Source organism: Littorina saxatilis, linkage group LG16 (genome assembly GCF_037325665.1).
Source record: "Littorina saxatilis isolate snail1 linkage group LG16, US_GU_Lsax_2.0, whole genome shotgun sequence".
Lineage (NCBI taxonomy): Eukaryota > Metazoa > Mollusca > Gastropoda > Littorinimorpha > Littorinidae > Littorina > Littorina saxatilis.
In genome coordinates, this window is record NC_090260.1 from 36,687,816 (window position 1) to 36,712,436 (window position 24,621).

Here is a 24,621-nt window from a genome sequence, read left to right on the forward strand (position 1 = left end):
TAACACACACTCAAACACACACTAACCAGACACACACACACACCATCACCACCACCACCACAAGAATAGGTTTACACTCACTTTTTCCTCCACATTTTAATTTTGGCAATATCATTAACCCAGGATTGCAAAGCAGGGATCATTTGTCAATTTCATAACAACGTACATACAATTTCAGCTGGTCACTTCAATAAAATGTGCATCATCACAGGTTTCTGCTGGAATGACAGTGTCTTATCTGTCAACACAAAATACACACACACAAAATGAGTGTGATGCTGTATGCCTCCTAACAGATCCTAACTTCACCCTCCAAACCTCCCTGCAGATGTATGTTCTGTGCACAAAAATAACCTTTTAAAATATACAAAATGCAGACGACATTTCTACATTTGTAGTTGTGCTGCAGACCTGTTTACCCCCATAAGTGTTTTGGAGTAATGCTCAGCCCCAAAAATAGTAATCCTGGTACAAAAATAGTAATCATCCAGCATTCGTCGCCAATTACAACGCACATGACAACTGTGTCTGCGAAACGCAATAATGCACATATATCCATCATTCACAAACAAAACACATCAGTCAGTTTTTGTAGTCATCATAATGTCAAAGAAGATTACATCAAAAGCACATGCATCACTGATTCTTTTTCTTTTGCTCGTAGTAGGCCTTTTTCAGTGTGTCAAGCGCTTCTCTACTGTACTTGCGCTTGCTGAAGGTACTGAACTTGTCAAATTCAGGTGCACGGAGCCCCTGGGGCTTTTAGTCATACCTCAGGCAGCTATCTGTTAGAAGAACTACCAAGTTTCATTGACTTGCACCCAAAGAGTCAAGAACTGCGATTTTTTTACGAATCAATTTCGTACTCGGACCCGGCTGGTTTGTTTGTTTGTTTATTTGTTGCTTAACGTCTAGCCGACTACGCAGAGCCATATCAGGACGAGGAAGGGGGGGATGAAGGGGGCCACTTGTCAAGCGATTCCTGTTTACAAATGCACTAACCCATTACTTGTGTCCCAGCAGGCTTTAGTAAAACTAAATTAATACCTACTGGAAGATTACCAGTTTCCAGTATGTTAAAATAGGCTTAACCTATCTACTGCTGGACTTACATCAGAACACTAACAGATTAAACTATACATGAATCGCGAGACAAGCGGCAAGAGAAGAGATTTTTGGAAAAAATACAGGTGAATGAGCAAGAAGGCAGAAAAAAGAAAAGAATTCATGAAGAAAAAGAGAGCATGACAGGAAAGAGGAACCAAAAATCTACCTAACAGCAAACTAGAAAGCTCCTGCGGTTCCAAAAACAGGAGGGGCTTTTAATTTCATAACCGCAGTGCCCCACTGCGGGAACCCGGCTGGTCTTGACCTATTTTTGGATCTAAATTTAGATCAGGTAGATCACCACATCATGCACAAAAAGACACGTCACTAGCAAACTATGTCAGACATCATCATGAGTTTGTATATAACAAAATGGAGGCCGGAATCACTCAGTTGAATCGAACTCCGACCAAACACCACGTAATAACTAGGTTAATTTATGCACTCGCGTGAACAAGAAACTGTCGAGCTTCACAGATGTCGTCGTTGGGTAGTTTTACTACCATAGGAGGATTTTTGAACTGTAAATGCACTCAGCTGCAACAAAAACGCAAAACGAAGGCTGTAAGCTGCACTGTGCCTTTAAGTAGCTCAACACAATGATCGCAGCCCAGGGTGCTAACACAGTTTGGAAGGTCAAGGTTTTATAGTATGCTTCACTAACGGGATCTTATAAAAAAAAACTAAAACATTTACCACTGAAGAAAAACCATCTCTGAACAATTCAAAATTGTCACACTACTAGTTTTACATTTTAAGGATCTTGCCTAGTGCACATCTTTTTATTATGAAACATTTGTATTGTAAACAAAAGAAAACACAATGTCTTGTGATCTGTAAATGTTAATACAGGGAACTTTATACATTGTTCAAGTGAAGTACTGTACAGCCTATTTAGCTTGTTCATTTTCTCCCTATAATCTGCTACAATTCAATAAACTGCTGTAAACTTGTGTGCCCTTAAAGTAGATTTATGTCCTTCTGTGTGGGCACCTTCTTCTTCTTCTTCCTCTTCAGTGTTCAGTGTTTGCATTTGGATGTGTGCTCTCTGGCCAAGTCTTGTTGCACAGGGGTACGGGTGGCAAGAAAAGGCCACCCTCTCAGAACGTGTTGCAGAGTCTGTTCTTCCTACCCTAGCCACAGTCGCACGCTGTAGGTGCAAAACCTATCCTTTTGATGTGTACCTTCAGACAGCAGTGTTCTGTGCAAAGGCGAAAGATGGCTGTCTGTTCTGCGTGAGTAAGATGGGGCTATGGTCTTGAATGAGCTGGTAGCTGTCTGTCTTTAAAAACAAAAAAAAATAGACATCAAAGAAGCTGCAGCACCAGCCAAGTGTTGACTGTTTTCTTTATGCGTAACCTGGTCCTGGCAGTAGCTGTTGTCCATCTGTAAACAAGCAAGATCATTATTATAATATATTGATGGTGTATTTGTTTTACCCAAAAGACGATTAAAATAACATTTAATTTTTGTTTTAGTTATGTGGCATACATGCAGTGGAACGATCATATCTTGTGATATCTTCCCTCTGAGAAAAAAACTACTATTCAAAATGTACTTTTACATACTTTTTTGTTAACTTAGGCTTTTGAAGATCCACATCCAATCCTGCCACAATGTAGGCACAATCATAGGCTAAAATTGTCAGGGTTATTTACCATCGAACTGTCCTCAACATTCTATGCTGACACACACACATGCACACACACACTGGCACAGACACATAACTTGACTTCACTTAGGAAGGTTATGTGATGCTTAAATCATTTGTCTTGCCACTAGTTCATCACAAGTAACCACTGTGTTTATTGCTGGTATGTGCTTAAATGGAGGGATAGTCTTATCCCATGGTAAAACATTTTTTTTTTTAAAAAGCCTGGCAGGTGATGTGAGATGTGAGCCAAACTGTGTTCACGAAAAGCAGCCGGCCTTTAATAACACAAAGCTGCCTCTGTACACAATTCTGCTTTTACACATGCTATCCCTTAACTTGGATTCATACCAAAAATCAAGCCTGGTTTCATAGGAAACAGTCAGAATGTTGATTCAGCATTTAGAATGATAATCTTATTTCATGTACACGCCTTGGCAAATCTGACAATTAAGTAAGCAGAAGTTTTCTTCACGGGACGGATTTGCTCATTTTATTATGTAGCAATGCACTTCACTTGGTCACATACACCCCCCCCCCCCTCTGTGCACAGTGATAGTTTTAAACAAGGAATTCTGTAAACACAGGGGTGGTCAAATACACCCCCCCCCCCTTCCCTCTGTGCACAGTGATAGTTTTAAACAAGGAATTCTGTAAACACAGGGGTGGTCAAATACACCCCCCCCCCTTCCCTCTGTGCACAGTGATAGTTTTAAACAAGGAATTCTGTAAACACAGGGGTGGTCAAATACACCCCCCCCCCCTTCCCTCTGTGCACAGTGATAGTTTTAAACAAGGAATTCTGTAAACACAGGGGTGGTCAAATACACCCCCCTTCCCTCTGTGCACAGTGATAGTTTTAAACAAGGAATTCTGTAAACACAGGGGTGGTCAAATACACCCCCCCCTTCCCTCTGTGCACAGTGATAGTTTTAAACAAGGAATTCTGTAAACACAGGGGTGGTCAAATACACCCCCCCTTCCCTCTGTGCACAGTGATAGTTTTAAACAAGGAATTCTGTAAACACAGGGGTGGTCAAATACACCCCCCCCCCCTTCCCTCCGTGCACAGTGATAGTTTTAAACAAGGAATTCTGCTGTAAACACAGGGGTGGTCAAATCCACCCCCCCCCCTTCTCTCTGTGCACAGTGATAGTTTTAAACAAGGAATTCTGTAAACACAGGGGTGGTCAAATACACCCCCCCCCCCTTTACTCTGTGCACAGTGATAGTTTTAAACAAGGAATTCTGTAAACACAGGGGTGGTCAAATACACCCCCCCCCCTTTACTCTGTGCACAGTGATAGTTTTAAACAAGGAATTCTGTAAACACAGGGGTGGTCAAATACACCCCCCCTTCTTCCCTCTGTGCACAATGATAGTTTTAAACAAGGAATTCTGTAAACACAGGGGTGGTCAAATACACCCCCCCTTCCCTCTGTGCACAGTGATAGTTTTAAACAAGGAATTCTGTAAACACAGGGGTGGTCAAATACACCCCCCCCCTTCCCTCTGTGCATAGTGATAGTTTTAAACAAGGAATTCTGTAAACGCAGGGGTGGTCAAATACACCCCCCCCCCTTCCCTCTGTGCACAGTGATAGTTTTAAACAAGGAATTCTGTAAACACAGGGGTGGGACTCTCTTGTGATGAAAAAGGAGGAAATCCCTTTTTTTCCAGGGGGTTCGGGGGCATGTTACCCTGAATTTTGGTTAAATGGTACATTAAAATCTGTGCAATCTGACAAAAAAGACATTCTCCACACTCCCCAACCTCCCCCCCCCCCCCCCCCCCTCAAAATTACTATTAGTTATCAGGAGTTTTCAGTCAGCACAATTTAACTCTCAAGCCTCCAGTGTTCTGTTTCATCTCCACGTCTCTCCAAATCATTCAGTCAACAAGTCATAGATATTGTAATGAAATGTGACGCGGAAAAATAGATTACTCCAGCAGAATTCGTAAGTTGTGTCCGCGGAAATCCGCGGAAAAGTCCCACCCCTGAAACAGCACTGCATGGTGCCTTTTCCAGAAATAAATTCATCAAAAAATGTCAACTCACAACAGCAAGAGTCAGTGTGTCGATTGTTCATATGTGACAAAGTTGAGGGATGAGCTTATCCTATGTTAAAGCCTGGCCAGAACTGAGACGGTGACGAGAAGTAGTGTGCCTATAATGACACAATGCTTTCTTCGTAAGCAATTAGATTCAACATCTCAGATCTGGTCAGGCCTATACAAATGCCATCTCTCAACTTGGTCCATACAAAAATCATGAACCTGGCTTAATTCTGTACAGAGTGGGAATTTGTTTTTCTCTTTTTCGAAATCCAAAATAAGCAAAATCAGGTCTTAAAATCAATCAATCAATATGAGGTTTATATCGCGCGTATTCCGTGGGTAGTTCTAAGAGCAGGGATTTATTTTATCTTTTTATTTTATGCAATTTATATCGTGCACATATTCAAGGCGCAGGGATTTATTTATGCCGTGTGAGATGGATTTTTTTTTACACAATACATCACGCATTCACATCGGCCAGCAGATCGCAGCCATTTCAGCGCATATCCTACTTTTCACGGCCTATTATTCCAAGTCACACGGGTATTTTGGTGGACATTTTTATCTATGCCTATACAATTTTGCCAGGAAAGACCCTTTTGTCAATCGTGAGATCTTTAACGTGCACACCCCAATGTAGTGTACATGAAGGGACCTCGGTTTTTCGTCTCATCCGAAAGACTAGCACTTGAACCCACCACCTAGGTTAGGGAAGGTGGGAGAAAATTGCTAACGCCCTGACCCAGGGTCGAACTTGCAACCTCTCGCTTCCGAGCGCAATTGCGTTACCACTCGGCCACCCAGTCCAAGTCCAAATGGAGCAAGTCTTAAAATGGGAGTGAATTTACAGATGTTATGAACAAGAAGTCTGCGAAAACAGGGTCATTAATAGGAAGGAGTCTTAGATTGGGGTGTCTTAAAAGGGGCAGGGGTGGAGGCCACTGTAATGACCATGAAATAATCAAAATAATACTATCAGTCATCTTATTCTCTACCAAATTTCTAGAGGTCAAGACAATGATACAGATTATTTACTTGTGTCACTGTTAGTGTCATTCTATGAATAACAGACCGATAGAAAGAGAGCTCTGTGTCTTGTACCTGGGTTCGTGCTCAGTTGCTTGAAAATTGACTTGTCAGAGGTTCTTCTTCAGCCTTACACCAGCCTACAGCGGTAGCTTCTACTTCACCAAACTTTGTTCTGAAACAAAACAAATAAAACACATCTTCAGGCTCAAGCATATGTATCAAATCATGATCACACAATTAAACCTTCTTCTTTGGTCAGTACTATTGAAGATTTGTTGATTGTTTCTTGTTCACAAAAGCACTAATCAAAAAATTGCTCCAGGGGCTTGCAACGCAGTACAATATATTACCTTACTGGGAGAATGCAAGTTTCCAGTACAAAGGACTTAACATTTCTTACATACTGCTTGACTAAAATCTTTACAAACATTGACTATATTCTATACAAGAAACACTTAACAAGGGTAAAAGGAGAAACAGAATCCGTTAGTCGCCTCTTACGACATGCTGGGGGGCATCGGGTAAATTCTTCCCCCTAACCCGCGGGGGGTTGTACAAGATAATGAAATAGAGTGAATTTTGAAGTGCATTCATAATTAAAGCCCAATCATGTGGTTTAACCTACCTAGTCTTGAAAAGCCTGTCCGAGGAAACAGATCAAGCACCCTTCCGCAGACCTTCCTGACGGAAGAGTCTTGGTTGTAACCGCTCACTTTCTAAAGTAGTCCATAAGCAGTTCTATGTGCCTATGTTATCACTGTAACCAGCTCCTTTGTGTACCTGTGATCTGGATGAGCTGCAACACATAAAACTTTCATATGAACACTATGTCAAGTATACCAGTTAGCATCCATCAAACACTGAATGACTGAGGAGCATCACAAGATCTGTTCTAAGGAGGTAACAACTATTGTCACAAAGTGTTTATGATACAGCTGCAGGCACATGGCACTGAGTGGTCAATTGGTGAGGGGGGGGGGGGCAGAAGTTCTGCTCAGTCTTGTCTGCTGATACTACACTTTGTGGTGGTGTAAGGCAGGGAATCACACCCCAACCACTGGCCCCGCCCACCTGGTGTCGAGTGCCTGTGGATACATCAGTCCCAGTCATGGCTGGCCCCCGGTTGACAACTGCCATGTACGTCATGTACGGGTACATTTACTTTGCAGTACAGATTAGTTTTCAATAGCAATGACATCATGGACGCACACCTGCCCAACGCAGACAAGGACAGCAAAATCAGGGACCAAACGTGATAAAGAGTAACTAATCGTCACAAACATCAAAATGCTTTGCATTTCTTGACCAGATAACAATCATTTCTGGGCAATTGAAGATTATTATTCCACCTACAGGCTATCACCCCCATGGCTGTTACTTGTAACACATTTCATTTCTTAAAATATGTTTTGTAAAGTAATACTGTAGTTAATAGATTTCTCTGAAAGGCACATTCCTTCTCATGAAAACAATTTGGCTCACCGTCTAAGATCTGGTCAGGCTTTAAAATGGGATAAGACATGATCTCTTAACTTGTTCACATACCCACAATGAACGGTCTGGTTGCTCTCTGCGCCAAGTGCGATTGTGTTATGAATAAATGCTGTAAAAGCTACAACTGTACTAGCTCATTTAAAAAAAAAATCACAAAATGTCACTTCACCACAGCAAGCAAACAGTGTGTTTATTTCTGGTATAGAACAGACACACACATACACACACACACACACACCAAAGCAACACAAAAGCCCAAAACATGCCTACCATCTAAATGAGGAATCCAGTTCCAACTGTCTTCTGCCAATATAACACTGCCAGAGACACCATGGTGTAGAAAGTCAGTTTAAAGAGAGACTACCTGAAAGAAAAATGATACAATAATAATAAAACACCCAGTGCAATAGACATACTTGCTCGTTAAAGGCTTACTTTACCATGTAAAAACATTTTGCTTCACAATCACAGTCTCAGATCTTGTCAGGCTTTTACTTGGGATAAGATCATCCCTCTACTTGGACGAATTGCAACATAGATCAGCTTGAATGCTCTCTGTGCAGAGTGGTTTTTGTTTGTTTGTTAAAGAATTAGTTTTGTTAACAACACTGGTACCTTTTTGTGAAAATATTTCATCACACATTTTAACTCACCACAGCAAGCAGTCACTGAATATATAATTGTTTGTATGTGGCCAAGATGAGGGATTCCATGTTAAAGCATAGCCACATTATACTGTAGTGACAAGGCAAGTGGGCCTTTAAATTGTAAACTGATATATTGTGCATTTTGACTTCTTCATAAATTATAACCCTGATGCAGGCAGTCATCAGTACATGTAGTGGTTTAGTCCCTTGAATGAGAAAAGAATGACTTTGCAAGAAAGAAACTTGGAGTCAAAGTCAAAATACCCTTTAAATTACAAACTATAGATTCAACAGGGTTTGAAGTTAGAAAGCTCTGAAAATAACTCTGCTATTTGAAATTGACTAATAGTATTAACTTATACCGCCATACATGATACACATGTACAGACAAATGAACTAAGGCTTGTGAAGATCCATAATCCTGCTACACAAAGACACAATCATTCAGAGGTTGAAATTGCCAGGGTCATTTTCCATCCCCATGTAGCCTGGATTTAATTACTGGCATGTTTTTCAGTTAAAGAGATGTGTCACTCAGAATGACAGGAGATGGTTCACTCAATGCAGAGCATAATATAACATTGATTTCTTCATGCCATCTGATTTGCAGTTGAATTCACAGGGCGAGAAAAATTCTAGACTGTCCTCAACATTCTATGCTGACTGTAAATTGTAATTATATAATACATCCACCCTAGCTAACTGGTACACTAATCACTTGCTCTGGCTTACTTCTTTTTCCAACATAATAAATCTGTTATTTGTACTTTAGCCTTTTGTGGTAAAATATTCTCATTACCACCAGTTGCACTCACAAGCTATTGCACTAGTGTATTTTGGAAATGATCAAAGGACTTACTTGTGTTCTACAACAGCACCATGTCAGTGTTGCGGGAAGAATGAGGCAGGGCTTGGTAATAACTGAGACCTGCAAGTAAACAGAACATATTTAGAATCCCAGCATGTGTTATAATTTGTGTATATTTATATTATAAGGTCTTACATTGCAATAACAAACACACACACACACATGCACACACTCATTCAATGTGCTCTATGTGCTAAGAATAAGAGTGATTGTTTAATGAATTAACGCTGAAGAAGCTACTAGTTGCTTAAACACATTCATAGCAAAATGTCACTTGATCACCACATCAAGCACACTGTATCTTCATTTCTGGTTGTATACATTGTATGCAAGTGGAGGGATGATCTTATTCCATGTAAAATCCTAGCTCAGCTGATCTCTCTCAACTTGGATTCATACCAAAAATCAGGAGCCTGGGTGTTTCTGTTCAGTGGGCATTTCCCTATTTGTTTTATTTGAATGCATTTCTTAAAAAGAACACTTCCTCTGCATAGCCGTCAGGATGTTGGTTCCACCTTTAGGAATGTGTCTTAGTGGACGGACAATCTTATTCCATGTACATGTTCCATTCCTTCGTGCATTATGTGATTCTACTGTATTTTAGTCATAAACAATGACCTTCATTCTAATAAGAAGAGACTATTACCTTTCACCTCGGACGTGTCAACTCATATTTTGCTGCTGAGTCGGTGGACAGTTGCTGGAAACCGAGTCCGTCGTCACACTTCGGGCTTTGGCAACTAAGTTCACTTTGCGGGTCTTTCCCCTTGTAACACCATACTTGTTCGATCACAGTTTCTTTGTTCATCGGCCGAAGCAGGCCCCTCCTTCGCTCCCGTCTCGGCCACAGTTTCCTCAGTGCAGTCGGGCATGAGAGCCCGCCCTTGAACGCACTCTCCCCTGTACCGCATAGTTTTAAACCTCCCCACCTTTTTAATCTCCCTGTTTGCCGGAGCTAACCACTATCGGTAACAGTGACTCAACCGCAGGACTCTGAGACGTTCGCAAGAACCCAGTCCTCTTCGGAAGAAGATGATGATCAAAGATGCATTGCCGACGCCGGCCATGTTGAATTAGTGAAAACCGATACGTGGAAGCGAAACTAACTTATCTTCGGGAATCAATTAGGAAAACTATATGTGTAGTAGGTAGAAAAATGGCATTTAATGAGACAGATAAAACTCGGATCAAATGAGAAAGAAAGAACTATCCAAACTTGCAAGCACAGCCGCGGTAGTCCTAAGTACGTACTGAAGTTCCCGATCCATGTTTTAGTCTAACCAGCGCTGTCTCTAGTCTATAGATGCGCAACAGGATAAGAGATACCCTGAGGTTATAAGTGATACTCCCACATACGTTGCACAAGCATAATTTAACGTTACCTTATGTACGGTCCAACCGGTGTGCAATGGGTGCTCCCTCTGTCTCTGTGTCTCTCTCTCTCTCTCTCTCTCTCTCTCTCTCTGTCTCTCTCTCTCGTCTGCCTCTCTGCATGTCCGTGCGTCCATCCGTCCCTCTCCCTCTGTCTCTGTGTGTCTCTCTCTCTCTCTCTGGGGAGTGAGCACATCTCAGGCTTCCGGCCGGTCGCATTTTTCCAAGCTCCTGCTTGTTCATCAAGTTTTCCTAGTTTCACGCTGTTTTGTTCAACCAAGGTTAGTACAAGCACGGACCTACATTCTACTGGATGGCTGTCTCAGGATCTAGGTCACTTTAGTGGGAATATCGGTCAACTTCGAAACCTGGGGACCAGCCACTTCCGGTTCGCCTTTCAGAGTAATGAGATTGCTGGGGCCGTAGAATTTTTCATCCAGTTTTGTCCTTTTTTTCCAAAATTGATATTAGTCGGAAGAAACAAGCACACGTGTGGTACGTGGGGGTATTTCCCGGCGAGTTTTCAGTGTTGTTGTTGTTGTTGTTGCGAAGCGAAGCGGCTTCCCAGTGCGGAAGGCAGGCAGTGTGTGCATCAAACAGTGTTGTTGTGATGGATGGATGAGTGAGTGATGAGGGTGAATGAGTTAGTTAAACTGTGACTGAATATCTATTGATTGATTGATATTAAAGTGAACATTAGGGGGGGGGGGGTAGAAATGCACCATTGTGCACTCGCCTTGATGTAAGGAACACTACTGCAGTCTCCAACAGCTTCAAAGTGGGTTTGACAGGCTCTTGATAAAGAGTGAGGCAAAATGTGCCAAATCACACATTGTCTTGTAAGAAGGAAAAATCTTCATTTGTCACCTTTCTGCACTTTTTTGACTTTGAGTGCATAGCCACAATGGTCACAGACAAGATGCATCAAACAGATTTGAAAAAGACCCCAAACTGAACTTGTTATGACTATTTGTAACCCCTCTCACCTTTTTGACTTGGCCGTACCCAAGCAAAAAGGCTAAAAAAAAATCATAACTAATTCCATGTTGACTTTTTGGTGGGGTGGACCTATTGTTCCAGACTCGCCTTGATTAGAGCAACACTAGTGCAGTGTCCAACAGCTTTTAAAATTTGTTTTGACCTCTTGACAATGTACATGTAAACATGTAACCCTAATCCCTGACTGTTCTTCTTCTTCTGCGTTCGTGGGCTGAAACTCCCATGTACACTCGTGTTTTTTGCACGAGTGGAATTTTACGTGTATGACCGTTTTTTACCCCGCCATTTAGGCAGCCATACGCTGTTTTCGGAGGAAGCATGCTGGGTATTTTCGTGTATCTATAACCCACCGAACTCTGACATGGATTACAGGATCTTTTTCGTGCGCACTTGGTCTTGTGCTTGCGTGTACACACGGGGGTGTTCGGACACCGATGAGAGTCTGCACACAAAGTTGACTCTGAGAAATAAATCTCTCGCCGAACGTGGGGACGAACTCACGCTGACAGCGGCCAACTGGATACAAATCCAGCGCGCTACCGACTGAGCTACATCCCCGCCCTCCCTGACTGTTGTGTAGTATGAAAAAATCTTCATTTTTTCCCCTTTCTCCACTTTTTTGAGTGTCAGTGCATAGCCACAATGGTCACAGAAAAGATGCAGCAAACAGATTTGAAAAAGACCCAAAAGTGAACTTGTTATGACTATTTCTAACCTTTCCCACCTTGTTCACTTGGCCGTACCCAAGCCAAAAGGCTAAAAAAATTCATAACTAATTCCATGTTGACTTTTTGGTGGGGTGGACCTATTGTTCCAGACTCGCCTTGATTAGAGCAACACTAGTGCAGTGTCCAACAGCTTTTAAAATTTGTTTTGACCTCTTGACAATGTACATGTAAACATGTAACCCTAATCCCTGACTGTTGTGTAGTATGAAAAAATCTTCATTTTTTCCCCTTTCTCCACTTTTTTGAGTGTCAGTGCATAGCCACAATGGTCACAGAAAAGATGCAGCAAACAGATTTGAAAAAGACCCAAAAGTGAACTTGTTATGACTATTTCTAACCTTTCCCACCTTGTTCACTTGGCCGTACCCAAGCCAAAAGGCTAAAAAAATTCATAACTAATTCCATGTTCACTTTTTGGTGGGGTGGACCTATTGTTCCAGACTCGCCTTGATTAGAGCAACACTTTAGTGCAGTGTCCAACAGCTTTTAAAATTTGTTTTGACCTCTTGACAATGTACATGTAAACATGTAACCCTAATCCCTGACTGTTGTGTTATTGTAGTATGAAAAAATCTTCATTTCTCCCCTTTCTCCACTTTTTTGTGTGTCAGTGCATAGCCACAATGGTCACAGAAAAGATGCATCAAACAGATTTGAAAAAGACCCAAAACTGAATTTGTTATGAATATTTCTCACCTTTTTTGGACTAAGAAATATTTGGCAAAAAAAACCCACCCAAAATCTTCATTTTTCCCCTTTCTTCACTTTGTTTTGACTGTCAAAGCATAGCCAGAATGGTCACAGAAAATATGCATCAAACAGATTTGAAAAAGACCCAAAACTGAATTTGTTATGAATATTTCTCACCTTTTTTGGACTTAAAAAATTTGGCCCAACAAACACAGCAAAAATCTTCATTATTCCCCTTTCTTCATCATTTTGTCAGATCGAATTCATCCTCGTCCTGTGAGGGAAAAAAACCGTCTATGAAATATTCATAGTTGTTATACGAATTGAAAACAAAAAGGCTATTAATGAGAACACAAACAAGCCAAAGTTTGCAAACTACTAGCTTAGTAGACTAGGAGTAGGAAAGTCTGCAAGTGTACTGTTGAACAACTTACAGTCGACAAAGCGAGTATTTACGGCGACAGGGAGAACAAAAAACGTAAGCAAGAAGATTTTCAATATTAAAAAATCAACAGTTCATAAGTTATACGCGGAAAACATAGTAATAGCTTTCATTTTACCCGAAGAATGTCGTCGACGTTGAAATTTTTGCAGACGACATTGCTGGTGGAATTGAAACCGGATGTGATCGGTCCCTAGCAGTTGATTTGACCTCGTTTCTCTCACTGCCTGACAAGGCGAGAGAGGGACCCTTACAGAAAAAAAGGCCCTGTGGCGAGCCTCGCAGCGAGGTCGCAGCGAGCCTTGCTGCGAGGTCGCTGCGAGGCCGTAATTTACCATGCAAATTAAGTTTGCTGCGACTAAGTCGCAGCTAGCTGCGATGTAGTTATATATCCTTATATGGAGATCCCACCCGCGAGCTTGATGTGATGAGGTCGCGGCTAGCTGCGATGTTCCCTGCGAGCTTGCCGCGACCTAGCAACAGCTAGCCGCGATGTCCTGGACCCCTTACTGTGAGCTTGCCGCGACCAGGTCACAGCTAGCCGCGACCAGGTCACAGCTAGCTGCGACCAGGTCACAGCTAGCTGCGACCAGGTCACAGCTAGCCGCGACCAGGTCACAGCTAGCCGCGATGTTCCTGGGATCATGCTGCGGCTTGCCGTGATCTAGTCGCAGCTAGCTGTGATGTAGTCGCAGCTAGCCGCGATTACCTCGCAGCTAGCCGCGATTACCCGGACCTATATGTGGTAGTCACAGCTATATATCCGCGACCATGTCACAGCTATAGCTAGCAACGACCAGGGTGAGCCGGGATATCCCTGGCCTGTCCTCCAAATTCTTACCACGTACAAGCTTTCCTTGAGCCAGCTGCAGCTACCTGTGCAGTTGTCACGGTTTACTGCGATGTCCATGAAATCATCAAGCAACGACCTTCAAATTTCACAGCAAGTGAGCTGCAACCTAGTGATGAGTGATAACTTACTGCAGTTATGCAGGAGGAAATGCTTTACCAAACCCTGAACATTGTTTAGATGGTTTAAAGTCCCAGTTAAAATATACCTAAACCCTCCCAGAAAAATGCTGCAACCAGCTTGTGGGTGCATGCAAATCCTTTCGCACTGACAGGCCATTGTGCTACATACATTCTAAATTGACTAGAGACAGAAGCAGTTCAACACATGCAGACGCATATTCTCAAATGTAAAACAAACAAGTGGTTTAAATTCAAATTATTTAATGAAAGCTCATTTGGCATAAATTCAGATTAAATAGAGCAAGCTGTATCCTGCGATCAGGACGAACAAGTTCATCAGAGTTCACAATTTGTTGCCGAAATACAAGATCGCCAGCACTAGCAATCGCTCATGCTGGTTTTTTTACCAATGTCACATGGGTTTAGCTAAAGGTCTCGTGAGTAATTTTTTGTTTAACCATAAACAGCTGCTTAACCTTTTTTCCAAAGTTAATTGCAATACACCCTAAAAGTAAAAGTGTAGAGCTAAATAAAAAAAAGTTTGGTACTGAATATCAGCGATATAGTTATTATGAAAAACTATATTTCGAAAATGAAATCAAGACAGTACATTACAGGCTAACCAGTACATAATATGTTGCATACCTACCAAGTAGTGTATGCACTCTCCAAGAAGTTCTCCCCAAGGTGGCTGAGTGCATCAGAAACAAAATCAACAGAGATGAGATTCTTCCGCTTTTTCGCGGAATTCTGCTCAAAAGTTGATCCCCAGGACCGTTTTCCTAAATCGTCCAGATCCCTTGAGAAAAAAAAAGGGGGGGGGGTAGAGGTTGATTATCAAAAATCTGACCTGCCAATGACTGAATCTCCCAAAAGACTAGACCGGTTTTTGATTGTCCGGACCGACAATACCTCCGACAAAAAAATCTCCGCCGAGCTCAAAACCAAAAATCTACGAAATGAACTTTAGACCCGTGTACGAACTGTCCATTTGGGAACAAGTTTCTCCTCATCATCAGTGTCTTCATCGCGGAAGTTCCTAAATGGGCTGATTTATGTTGACTTTAGCCACTTTAGCAAGATGGCGTCGTCAATGCGATTGTTGGCAGAAACAGAACATGCTTTAGCTTCTGAGATTGATAAAGGGCTAAAGAACAAATGGGTTTGGGCGTGGAAAGACGAAATTATAACTACCGAAGTGAAGGGACAAAAACTGTCCATCCGTCTCGGAGATTCGGTTCAAAAGTTGAATGTTCGGGGAAGGCACAATGCACGTGGTGTAATAAAGTACTGGGCTACAAATAGAGAGGCAAGAGAGTGTTGAAAGACCATTTGACCACATATTTGTCCTTGTGTGCACACTTGTGTTTGTCAGTCTGTGAGTGTGATGTTATTTTCAGTGACTGTTGTTGTTTATTTGTGAGATTCATTCTAGAAATGCATGAACAATGCCCAAAGTTCTAATCAAAATATTCTGCTGCTAAGACTCATTTCTGAGCAATTTTTTGTTATGTAAATGCTAAAAACGCATCAGCTTCAGCCCCCTGACTCCCACAAGGGGCGTTGCCCCTGGACCCCAAACTTCCTTTACCCTCTTATGTCAAAATTTGGGAATCTCATCTCTGAATCAAGATCTCTGACAACCTGAAGAAATGCTGTTGTTCCTGTCTCCCCACTGAGGTGCTCCTTGAATTGCTTCTCCGTGCGATCAATGACACCACCAATCCGATCCACAGAAAAGGTAACTTCTGGGAAGAGCTTCTCAAGCCAGGAGTGGACCTGAAAAAAAGTCAATATCAGTCTGTGTTCCAAAAGATAATATACCAGTGCATGAACTATGCTGCAGTATAGTAAAAGGGACAGCCAAAGAAATAAATACAAATTATCAATGTCTATTATTATTGTGTAATTAATTTTAGTGGATAAAGAAAAGACGCAAAGGATTGCTAGCCTGTTTATAAATACATAAGCATATCTATAAGACAAAAAAGAGTTGTGATCAACCGAGTACTTACCACTGAAGAGGGCTTGCCACTTTGCCTCTGTAACTGCAGCAAAACCTTGTTTGTCAGCCCCGGTGGATTTGGAGGTCTGCCACGGCCAGAGGCAAGAAAATAGTTAGCAAGTTGTTGGTGCATGTGTGTCATCTGGAGAAAAGAACAAAAAGTAAGTTATAACAATAACATCAAACACTACTTCTGCAGAAAGAAAAACACCATTCAAACTCAAAGAAGAAAAGTCAGTTATTTCATTTTCAATAAATGAAAAAGCAGCTACCAGTGTTTTATAAAAAATATATCTGTAATATCTGTTTTCTCACACGAAATAAGTCGACATACATGTGCGAAACATTGCGAGTCCGCAAAACGTTCTCAGAGTCAGCTGGTGAATTCTACTTTTGGTTTCCACTCAGCTGGTGCAAGAAAAGAAGAAGTTACGTGACCAGAATAAAATCAGTTTTTGAACAATATGCAATGTTTTCATTTCGTAGATGCACCAGAAATAGTTTTTTTTTATATCTTTAGATACATTGTCAATGATTATTTTCGTCATTAGATTCTATTGGGTTAGAGAAAAAAACGAAAGCGGTTCGTAACACAACCCTTCCGCTTGAAACACAGACAGGCCATCGAAGTCGAACCACTTCGTCAAATTCAGTACAAAATACCTTCTGTCATTTCGTACATCCGCCATTAAAAACATTCAATCAATACTTTAATATGTCTAAACTTACCGAACAGAACATCTTGAATCGATGTGCCGGACGAAAAGAATGCTTGGGTCGAATTTGTTGAGTCGGTAATCGCGGCTTGAGCCACCGGTCGCCATTTTCAAAACTGCAGGCAAAGCTATTCGAGCCTCGTTTTGGGCGTCTTGCTCGGAGGACACATGTCGGACTGACTTCATTTTTTGCTTGTTTAAAGAAAAATTCGAGCTGAATCGAATGGTGTATTTCATTTGGCAGTGTGATAAAGTTGTCGGTAGTTTGATTTTGAAAACTTCAACCGCAATTTTTGGTCACTTTGTTTTCCAGTTCTCAAAATATACGAAATTATAGAGCTAGCTCTGCTCTTTTAAAACACCCATTGTAGTTTCTTTGACGCGGAGCAAGAGAGCGTAAAGTACGACGACCGAACTGAAAAATGTTGCGCATCACAGCGCGCGGAGGCTGTGTGAGGCTGAACGGTACTTCAATAAAATATTCATACAAAATCACATAGTAAACACAAATTAACTAACGAAAATGGTATGTATTTTGATGTGGTATACATTTTTTATTTTATTCGGTGAATTTCTTCACATTTTTGGCATCTTCAGGTGCATTTCTCTAACCTTCAGTCATCGGTTAGTGGTTCTAATAACCTTTAAAACAGCATGGTCTGGTCCTTTGAAATGGGGTGGAAAAAATCCCGATTGCGGCTAGGAGCTAAGTGATACAAAGAAGGTTTGGGGTACCTATAAGATCACAGAAAGACCAGTGGACGATACCTTCCGCCTGTGATCAAGACCTGGGAACACATAATTATTGCCGTATTAGACTATGTATGCTTGTTTGTCTAAAAATACGATCAGTATGGTTTAATGATTATAACAACTTTACAACTCTGCATAAATTTGATCAATGGTAACCGCTTTTGTCATTACACATTGAAAGAAGCATTTGGTTTAAATGTTTTGGTAAACTTTTTAATGTTGCAACGGTCAAATGTATGGAGTACACCTTTTTTTTCCTGAAAATATATATATATATATGCCAAATTTGTTTGAGAATACTCCAAGCGCAAAACAGCTAGGGTTCCAGCTATATTTTTTAATGGAATTGTTTGATCGTCACACTGCCAGTTAAAATTTCTCTTGTTTGTTGGTGTGCAAGCTATATGTAGTGCTTCCATTCGTGTGCTGTCATGTATGCTCTGAATCTGATCATTTCTGTTAATTAAGTCTTTATAATATAGGCTGGTTGTACACTTTGAGTTTAATGGGCAATAGTAAACTCCCTAAGCTAAATGCAGTTAGCAACACATCACCATGGTACTTTCTAGCTCCCAAATTTTAAAGAAGCACAAGATAACACTTTACCTGATTTTTAAATGGAAATGCAACATGCCATATAAACGGTTGCGACCATCTTTGTGAAAATATAATACTCGAGTTTAAAGGTGTTTGTCTACATTTTTATACAGAAATCGGCATCAAATACTAAGTCTAGCTATTCCCTACAAATATCAAAAATACACTCCCCTTCGATCAGGAAGGACGAAGCCAGGGTAGCCGATTGAAAATTCATGAAAGTAATGCAGCGTAGTACGATATCCTTATTTGTCAAATGCCAAGGGCAAAAGTCCTCTCAAATACCATGCATTTCGTGCGTTTAACAAAACATCGTGGACAGCGCTCTAATACACTGTGTCAAACTGTTGCTGTGGGTGTGGCTGTCAGCATAGTGACATGAATTTGATTGGTCGATATTTATAGTTAAAACACATGCTCTCTCCACATGGAAATCAAAACATTGGAAGTGTTATACTGTACTTCTCAAAAATAAAAACTTTTTTTTACATTTATTTTTATTTTGTTAAAAAAATTTCCCCATGCTTCATTCATCATCTGACATAACTTTTTAGCGAAATCTAACCATAAGATTATTGAAAAAAAAGCAGAAATGTAGACGACCTTTAAGCCTTGAATTTTGCTTCAACAACATTTTGTGTGAAACTACAGAATAAAAGTCTCTGGCAGTTGGTAAACAAACAAGAATTTCGGGCTGCTGATTTATACATCCCTTTAACAGAAGAATTAATGCCAAAATACACTTTTTGCTTAAAAACAAAAGAAAATATTTACTTTGTAATATTTTTTAAAACATGAAGCAAGCTGAGTGTTATGTTTCTGAATAATATTTGCTGCCACCATGTCTCATTCTTGTGCCAAGATGGTAAGAATATTTGCAAATAGGGCCACTCAGAGAGTCAGACACAATAATCGCTCTATAAGCAGGCCCCTCCATATGATATTGAAAAAGCCTCCATTAAGGTCCCGGCTAGCTGTGATGTTGTTCGGAAACTTACGCCAAGATCGCAGCTACCTGCGAGGCTCGCGTCAAGGTCGCAGCTACCCGCGATGTTGTTGCGAGGTTCGCGCCAATTGTCGCAGCTAACTTTGATGTTGTTGTGAGGCTCGCGCCAAGGTTGCAGCTACCTGCGATGTTGTTGCGAGGCTCGCGCCAAGGTCGCAGCTACCCGCGATGTTGGCGCGAGCCTCGCACCATGGTCGCAGCTAGCCGCGCTCTTGTCGCGAGCCTCGCGCCAGGGTCACAGCTAGCCGCGATGTTGTCGCGAGGCTCGCGCCAAGGTCGCGGCTAGCCGCGATGTTGTTGCGAGGCTCGCGCCAACATCGCGGCTAGCCGTGACCAGCTGCGACTAGTTGCTGCGATGTGTTTAGATCGCTGCGACCTCGCAACGAGGTCGCAGCGAGGTCGCAGCGACTTTTCTTTTCTGTAAGGGTCGAGCGCGCACTGAGACAGCCATCCAGTAGAATGTAGGTCCGTGGTACAAGTGTATGCAAGACTACAACAGTTAGAATGCCGGTGGAAAATATAGCGTTCCGTGCCATTTGTGGTGGATTTCGTGCTGTTTTTCTGAACTTCATGTGCAAACGGGTAAAAGTGACAGCAGCCATGATCAACAGTTTCACGAGAAAGTCGAGCACGGCCAGAGTACAGTGTGTGTTGTTGACAGTCATCTTACTTCATGTGTTGATGTGTGCCAATGACATTGAAAGAAACCCGGGACCAGTGCATAGCTTTCAAGAAGGCATTGAAGAAAGACTCCACAAGATGATTCTTAGTACAAACGAGCAACACGCATCAAGGTTGGAGGGTACAATTTTCCGCCATTTTGATGAACGATTCGCTGACCTTTCAACCAGACTAGTAGGACGCATGGAGGATTCTCTGCGAGCAGTGACTGAACAGATAGGTCTTATCCAATCCAGAATGGATTTTCTTGAAAACAGTCAGAGAGAAATGGAAGATAGACTAGAACATTTCCGCGGATCCGTTGATGACGAGCTTGATACACTAGAAGCCTTTTCCAGAAGAGACAATCTAAAGTTTTTCAACGTTCCCCAGACTGACACAAGTGGAAAAGAAAGTTATGACGTGTGTGCCACTGCCCTGATAAACGTGCTGCAAAACACAGTACCAGATAAACAATGGTCGCGTGACGACATAGTACGTGCACATCGCCTTCACACGAACAGATCAGGACCGCAACCTATGATAGCAAAGTTGGCGAAGTGGTCAGACAAAATGGACATTTTAACAAAAGGCAGAGACAAGTTGAACGAGAAAGGTGTGAGGGTCGCATGTGATCTGACGTCAAGACAGCAAAGCATTATCCGACAGCATCGTGACAGGGGGATCCACGCATACTACAGGGGCAACACGCTGGTTGTGGACGGACCGCTCCAATCTCGCCGCAGCCACAGGCACCAGAACGACAAGGAACATCACAGGAGTTACGCAGCCGCAGCCCAAAACAACAGGTACATGAACGAGTACGCAGATGCTGCCAACTACGACAGGTACTCTCGTGCTGCCAACCACGACAGGCACAACGAAGCTACGCACTACGACAGGCACCAAAGCAGGTACCGTGATGCAGCGCGGCAGGATTCCAGGCTTCACGGCTGGGTCCAACACCGTGACACTCACCCGCATCCACGACAGAACGACGCTCCTTCGGGTCTTTTAGAGCCCGGGGAATAGACCTTTTCGGTATCTCGGCAGTTCTCGCGATGTTAAAATCTCGCGGCCTTCGCGAGACGAGATTTCCGATCCTCCTTTGAGCCGAGTTTCGCTTTCGCAGTGGCTGAGACGACGCTAGGACCGACCAGAAAAACGTGCGTTCCTGTACTTCCAAGCTTCGTGATGAAAGGTATGGCAATTTCCAAAGTCGCAAACTATATTTTGAATTCTCTGTTGGAATTAAATGGCTTCGTATAATTTGTCCACCATCTTTACGAACAACTTCAAGTTCGTGAGTCGATGATTTTCTGCTCAGTCAATGTTATCTGTTCGGAGAGACATGGTATCGAAGTTTTTTCGTCCGGACCAAAGTCTGCGGACATTGCAATAAATGTATAATTTGTGACTGGTTGTTTGACATACATATGTTTACACTTTTTGGGGGGAAATTCATTTTGATTTGACTTCTTCGTGAGTTGGTATGAATCTAGATGATAAATGTGCGGTTGAAAAATGAAAGTGATACCACTTTACCAGCTGCAGTGTGGGGTGGCTGTGTACGGTGAGACCATCGAGATTCGGAGATGTTATACAGTCTATCAATGATTCAATCTCTTTTTCTCCTGTCTGAATTTATCATTTTGGTTATCATCATCATTGGTTACAATTTATCTTAAATGTTATTTTCACAACTTACTTATCTTGCTTCTCCAGGATCATCATGCCAAGAACATGTGCGGTTACTTCTTGCCGCAACAGCGAAACCAAGCTCAGGAAATGGGGAGCTGAAATTTGTGAAAGACACCACATTGCACAGAGGAGCTGTGACTGTGGCTGGCCATATGAACTTCGTCCCTTTCCAGCAGCAAAGAAAGAGCATGTCCTGCGTGAAGAATGGATCAAGCAGGTAATTTTGTATGCTCTTTTCCCACCCCAGTGAAAATAGTTGAGGAGGCGAGAACATAGAAAACATAGAAAACAACAAGCAAGCTCTGTAATTCCCAATTTTTAAAGCAAATATAAACAGCAGCTAACCAATGCAAAATGTACACTGTTTGTCAACGGCACGAATCTTGTAAGCAAACTTTCAAACATATTAAGGAACTTGAACACCTGAGCAATACCATGACTCAAGATAAGTGTGTTGAAACTTAAGGTAAATATTAAAGTGTAATCAATAGATCTTTTCGGTATCAAAGTAGCCTTTGCGAGAGATATCTGCAAGAAGCACGCTTTGTTATGTTTTGTACGTCCCGAGAACTTTGAGCCTCGGCTTTTGCAGCTTGCACGAGATAGCTGTACAACATACTTTGCTGTCCTTTGAAGATTGCGAGAGCTTGGAATACCGATAGGGTCTATTGAGTCCAGTCCACTCAATGATGCGTGTACTAATAACAATTTTGAGTTGGAAATAGAGATAGATAGTTACATTCCTGTGCAAAATTGTGTTTTTACAGATGCATCGGAAAGATCCAGCCAGCAGCTACAAGAGATGGGAACCCAACAACGAAAGTCGTGTGTGCTCCCTACACTTCATTCCAGGTGGTACCATCCCAACTTTGGACCTGGGTCATAACAGGAAGCAAGTGAAGGAGCGGAGCCTCCCTAGACGCCGGTGTAACTCACACAATATATTCCAGCATCACACAAAGAAGGAAAAGCACGTTGATTTGGAGCCAGCTGCTACCTCTCAGCCTAACTGTGATGAACCAGCAGGACAAACAACTGCGACGCCTCCTTCATCTCCTGATGCACCCGCAGGTGGGTCTCCTGTTGCACAAGCGCCTGCATCTCCCGATGCTACAGCTGCACAAGCGCCTGCGTTTCCCGATGCTACAGCTGCACAAGCGCCTGCATCGCCCGATGCTACAGCTGCACAAGCGCCTGCATCTCCCGATGCTACAGCAGCTCCTGATACACAAGCAGCATCACCAAACTGTGATCACAACTATGCATACAGTTCAGTGTGTTTTGCAAATTGTGCATGTAAATGTTGTGATGAAAAAGACAAAGTGATTGTGGAACTAAAACGCAAACTTTTTGCAGTGAGTGCTGCCCTAGAAGTTTTAGAAAATGAATTGTGTAGTACTCAGGAGAAAGTTTTGAAGAACAATCACATTCCATGGACACAGTTTGTGAAAAATAACAAGGCCGTGAGGCAGAACACAGGTTTTCCATCAAAGCAGCTGTTAGACAGGGTTTTTACGAGCTTGCAGAGCAAGGCGCGACGCATGCGGTACTGGCAAGGGGCCAAGAGAACCCAGGTATGTGTGTGGACGAAAGCTCGACGAAAGTTTGCCGGTACACCACGGAAGCCAGGGCCAAACAGAAAACTGCCCCTCAAGGCAGAATTTGTAATGACCATGGTCAAACAGAAAACTGCCCCTCAAGGCACAATTTGTAATGACCATGGCCAAACAGAAAACTGCCCCTCAAGGCAGAATTTGTAATGACCATGGTCAAACTTAGACAGGGACTCAGCACTGATTTTCTCTCTGGTCTTTTTGGTGTCTCCATAAGCACCTGCTCAACCACCATCACAACATGGTTGAGATTCATGTCGGAGCAGATGAAGAGTTTGGTAAATTGGCCAGACATATTTGCAACCAGACAATCGATTCCGGCAGGAATGGCAGAAAAGTACCCCCGGCTCAGGTGCACTATGGACTGTGCTGAAGTCTTCCTGGAAAGGCCAAGTCATTTGGAAATTCAGGCAAAAACATATAGTCAATTCAAGTCCCACAACACTGTCAAGTTTCTTGTATGCATAGCGCCAAATGGCCATATTTCCTTTTTGTCAGAGGTCTGGGGGGGGGCGTGCATCTGACCGCGCCATCACTTTAGACTCTGGGGTGCTCGATAAGCTCGACCGAGGCGACACTGTCTTAGTCGACAGAGGCTTCACCATCAAGTCTGACCTCCTTGTGCGAGGTGTGAACCTGCTTCTGGACTCGGCCAGATGACTCGCAGTGATGTGGCCAAGACCAAAAAAGTTGCGAATGCCAGGATTCATGTGGAAAGGGCCATTGGGCGTATGAAATAGTTTCGGATTTTGACGTGCGTTCTGCCAGTCATTGACGACATTGTGGTTGTTTGTGCCGCAGTGTGCAACTTGCATCCGGCTCTTGTGAAGTAAGTGTAACTTGTGCTGTTGCAGTGAAAGGGGGGGGGGCACACAGAAGCTTCAGTCTTTGTTTCCTGATGTGTAAGGGTGCTGGATGTGTTTAGTTGTGTGTGTATAAATATTTATCTTTGGTCAGGTTGTTCTGCATTTGGTGGAACATTTTTGTTATGCTCTGAGTAAATGAACTTTTTTGTACCGGTGGTATTTTGCTGTGATTATTACGAGTAATACCTAACATACTGGACTCGCAACGAAATATACAAACAAATGACCATGAACCAAATAATGAAATATGATCCCAACGAGATACAACACAACAGTTATAACAGTCAGGGTTAAAATGTACATGTGTGTGATTCGCTTACTTTTATTTGACGCATGATTCGATTGATCAGTTGGTATGCACTTTTTTTTTTTGGTGGTAAATCCACTAAATCAGTATTATTGTTCCAATTGGCTGTACTGTTTTAAAAAGTGTATGTGCTTTTTTGACGTGTTGTTTTTGATTGATCATTTTGTGTTATTTTGCTGTGGTTGTTTAGTGTAAATATGTTACTTCCATTACCAGTGATATTTGATGTGGTTTCTTTGTGTTGTTACAAAATGATGGAACCGCAACATGCAGGCCTTCAGGTTTTGGAACCGCAACATGCAGGCCTTCAGGTTTTTCTGCTCCTTATTTAACACTTGATT

General features: G+C 42.2%; 2 protein-coding genes and 1 long non-coding RNA gene across 4 annotated transcripts; 1 reads left to right on the plus strand and 2 right to left on the minus strand.

Moving 5' to 3' along the window:
- Window positions 1–582: 582 nt before the first annotated feature.
- LOC138950982 (uncharacterized) lies at window positions 583–10,293 on the minus strand. The gene is made up of 6 exons (XR_011450903.1): window positions 9,501–10,293; window positions 8,846–8,914; window positions 7,610–7,703; window positions 6,471–6,641; window positions 5,918–6,017; window positions 583–2,493 (listed from the first exon to the last, which is right to left on the minus strand). It is a non-coding gene; the product is annotated as an uncharacterized lncRNA (long non-coding RNA).
- A 4,007-nt stretch (window positions 10,294–14,300) lies between these two features.
- Window positions 14,301–17,590, minus strand: LOC138950984 (uncharacterized). Of its 2 annotated transcripts, XM_070322694.1 has the most exons (4): window positions 16,791–17,590; window positions 16,072–16,203; window positions 15,701–15,835; window positions 14,301–14,855 (listed from the first exon to the last, which is right to left on the minus strand). In XM_070322694.1, exons 1-4 carry the CDS (start codon window positions 16,800–16,802, stop codon window positions 14,811–14,813), a joined length of 324 nt encoding a protein of 107 aa, XP_070178795.1. In that variant the 5' UTR covers window positions 16,803–17,590; the 3' UTR covers window positions 14,301–14,810. The 2 variants fall into 2 exon arrangements, with proteins under 2 accessions (XP_070178795.1, XP_070178794.1); XM_070322693.1 differs by lacking the exon at window positions 14,301–14,855 and having other exon boundaries at window positions 15,119–15,835.
- A 1,973-nt stretch (window positions 17,591–19,563) lies between these two features.
- Window positions 19,564–23,162, plus strand: LOC138949979 (uncharacterized). Its single transcript, XM_070321761.1, has 4 exons — window positions 19,564–20,994; window positions 21,519–21,711; window positions 22,262–23,068; window positions 23,154–23,162. Exons 2-4 carry the CDS (start codon window positions 21,526–21,528, stop codon window positions 23,160–23,162), a joined length of 1,002 nt encoding a protein of 333 aa, XP_070177862.1. The 5' UTR covers window positions 19,564–20,994; window positions 21,519–21,525.
- The last annotated feature ends 1,459 nt before the right edge of the window (window positions 23,163–24,621 follow it).

Bases quoted from the DNA above. Each gene is read 5' to 3' on its own strand.
- LOC138950984 (XM_070322693.1), bottom strand. The intron at 15,836-16,071 runs GTAAGTACTCGG...ACTTTTTTTCAG, and splicing joins GTGGCAAGCCCTCTTCAGTG to GTCCACTCCTGGCTTGAGAA.
- LOC138949979 (XM_070321761.1), top strand. From the start codon at position 21,526: ATGCCAAGAACATGTGCGGTTACTTCTTGCCGCAACAGCGAAACCAAG. The intron at 21,712-22,261 runs GTAATTTTGTAT...GTGTTTTTACAG, and splicing joins GTGAAGAATGGATCAAGCAG to ATGCATCGGAAAGATCCAGC.